The sequence below is a fragment of the Pteropus alecto genome, unplaced genomic scaffold (assembly GCF_000325575.1).
Source record: "Pteropus alecto unplaced genomic scaffold, ASM32557v1 scaffold3, whole genome shotgun sequence".
In the NCBI taxonomy this organism is placed as follows: domain Eukaryota; kingdom Metazoa; phylum Chordata; class Mammalia; order Chiroptera; family Pteropodidae; genus Pteropus; species Pteropus alecto.
The window spans coordinates 28,368,017-28,370,287 of NW_006442484.1; the positions used below are offsets into that span (position 1 = coordinate 28,368,017).

General features: G+C 31.7%; 1 protein-coding gene across 9 annotated transcripts in view; it reads right to left on the bottom strand.

Moving 5' to 3' along the window:
- Nucleotides 1-1,120: 1,120 nt before the first annotated feature.
- PRPF40A (pre-mRNA processing factor 40 homolog A) overlaps nucleotides 1,121-2,271 on the bottom strand; it is a 49,098-nt gene continuing 47,947 nt past the window's right edge. For all 9 annotated transcript variants that reach the window (XM_025039413.1, XM_015596545.2, XM_025039418.1 and 6 more), the window contains one exon: nucleotides 1,121-2,160. In XM_025039413.1, coding sequence (XP_024895181.1) covers nucleotides 2,068-2,160 — 93 coding nt within the window. In that variant the 3' untranslated portion in view covers nucleotides 1,121-2,067. The remainder of the gene's footprint in view (nucleotides 2,161-2,271) is intronic.

A 2,271-nucleotide genomic window follows, 5' to 3' on the forward strand; every position in this document is an offset into this window, starting at 1 on the left:
TATAGTCACTTGAATTACATCTTTTATAACAAGGATGTTGTATTCTGAGTTGTAATTTGTTCAATAGTTTTGTTTTTAGGTCAAATAATTTTTATGGATGATATAGGGAAACTTGAATTTGTATTGTTTTCAAGGGATGTGAGGTTGTGATAAGACAGTACCTCTATAAGAAATACAGAAATCTATTTTGAGGACATGCTAAAACACATCAATAGCTTTTTATTTAAATAGAAAAATCAAAACTTTAAAGTTGTATTTTAAAAAATCATTCATAGAATTAAAACATTTTACAGATTCTAAATTCTCTTGTGAAACATCACTAATATTTCTGCCAATATTACGTTTATTTTAAAGATTTTACCACTGACTTCCATGCCAAGTGTTAGACATGATTGGCAATATTAACTATCATTACAATGGGACCTCTGAAAATTAAGTCTAGGTAACTCCCTGTTGCCAAAGTTGTTATGTGTTTTGATTCTAATGTACATATAGGAGACCCAAGCAAGCAACTTGATTACTTCACATTTTCTAAAGATAGTGATTCTCAATGTCATATTTCACAGCAGAAAAATGACTTGGCAGAGAGTTTAAAAACAGTCCCCCCGTACCCACCCCCACCTTTTTTTGTGGCTCTCAACAGTAGATTTAATTGAAACGGAACAGGGATGGGAAAGAATCATCCTGGTCAGTCCCACTTTCAAATTCATTAGGATGATGAAGGAAAAATAAAACGAACTTTTTGTTCTTCTAAGTCTCAACTTGAAATAGGATCAAAGTATCCAAAATAAAAAAATACCTAAGATAATACCAAAGACTATATGCTAAAATTTACTATTAAAAAAAAAAAAATCTCCTGCACTGAAGGAATATAGTATAAATTACATTACCAACCTTCAAAAGTTAGCATGTAAAAATATTCTAGCTCCAAACCACTGCCTCGCTATTCTACAGGAAATTCATAGATCAAAAACAAATATAGGGGCCTCAGATGCACTGATTTATAATCTTAAGTAACCTAGCTATGTCGGTAAGAGGAAGCAAAATTTCAGGGGTTTAGTATCTATTTTTAAATGATCATACAATTTTTTTAGAGCTGAGGAGTTTACGTAGAAATAAATACTAGTACACACTAGAAGAGAAGGTTTAATAATCGATAAAAATGTACAAAAATATTCAAATCAGAAATGCTTTAGAATGTGTACCACGAAGTCAATACTTCTCAGTGAGTAGGGAAGGTAAAAGACTTCCTCAATGAAAAAAAAAGCAAGTGAAAGATCGGATTTAAAAAAAAAAGACAACTGTTAAAGAAATGTTTGTCAACATTGATTTTTGTTTTAGACAAGAATATTGCAACTATCACTTAAAGTTTGGTGGCACATTCTTTAGTAGGTCCTTAAGGCAATATATTTAAACTAATTTACAATTTGATTTGATGTTAACTTTTTAAACATCACCTCAAAATAATGCCCTCACAATAGCCTTTTTAAAATGTACTCAGATGTTTCATAAAAAATAATGGTGGCTTTATTACAGCAGTGCTCATTAGCACCACTATTGTTAAGGGTCTACCAGGTTTCCATTAAGAATACCTATTTCTGGGTTCACCATAAAAGATCAGCTTTAACCAGTTGGGGTAGTGCACAAAAAAGCCATTTTATCAGTTGCTGGTGCTTTTTTTGTACTACTGGATATCAAAAAATTTTTCACTATATCTTCAAAATCCAACTTCTATAAAGTAAATCAAATCACCTCATCACTTAGACTTTAGAACAAAGTAGAGACATTTGCAGTTATCAGTAAATTGCCACCTTTAATCCATCCTGCGGTGCCCTATGAAAGGGACACAAAGACATGACTGTATGAAAATATGATTCTTGATACAGAATCGAAAGTTACTTTCAATTTCCTTTGCTTTTATAAAGTCCACAATAACAATACTTAAATGCACTTTTTTTTTCTCCTGTGATATAATTAAAACCCAGTGTTATTTCCATTGAACTTAAAATAGAGTCCCTGGTCTGAATTAGACTTTAAACCATACTGTAAACATATATTTGGTATAATTTATTGATCATCATCCAGTTGCTCCAAAAGGGTCCTTCTGCGCTTTTCCAATTCCCCTTCACTCAGTTCACTGCCAGAAGTATCCCAATTACCCTGAAAAGACATTGACTACAATTACATTTCATGTTAGTACTCAAGTAGTAGTAGTGAATAAAATCTATATGGAGTCTCTTTCATAGAAACAAACATCACAGGGTTTAAAGA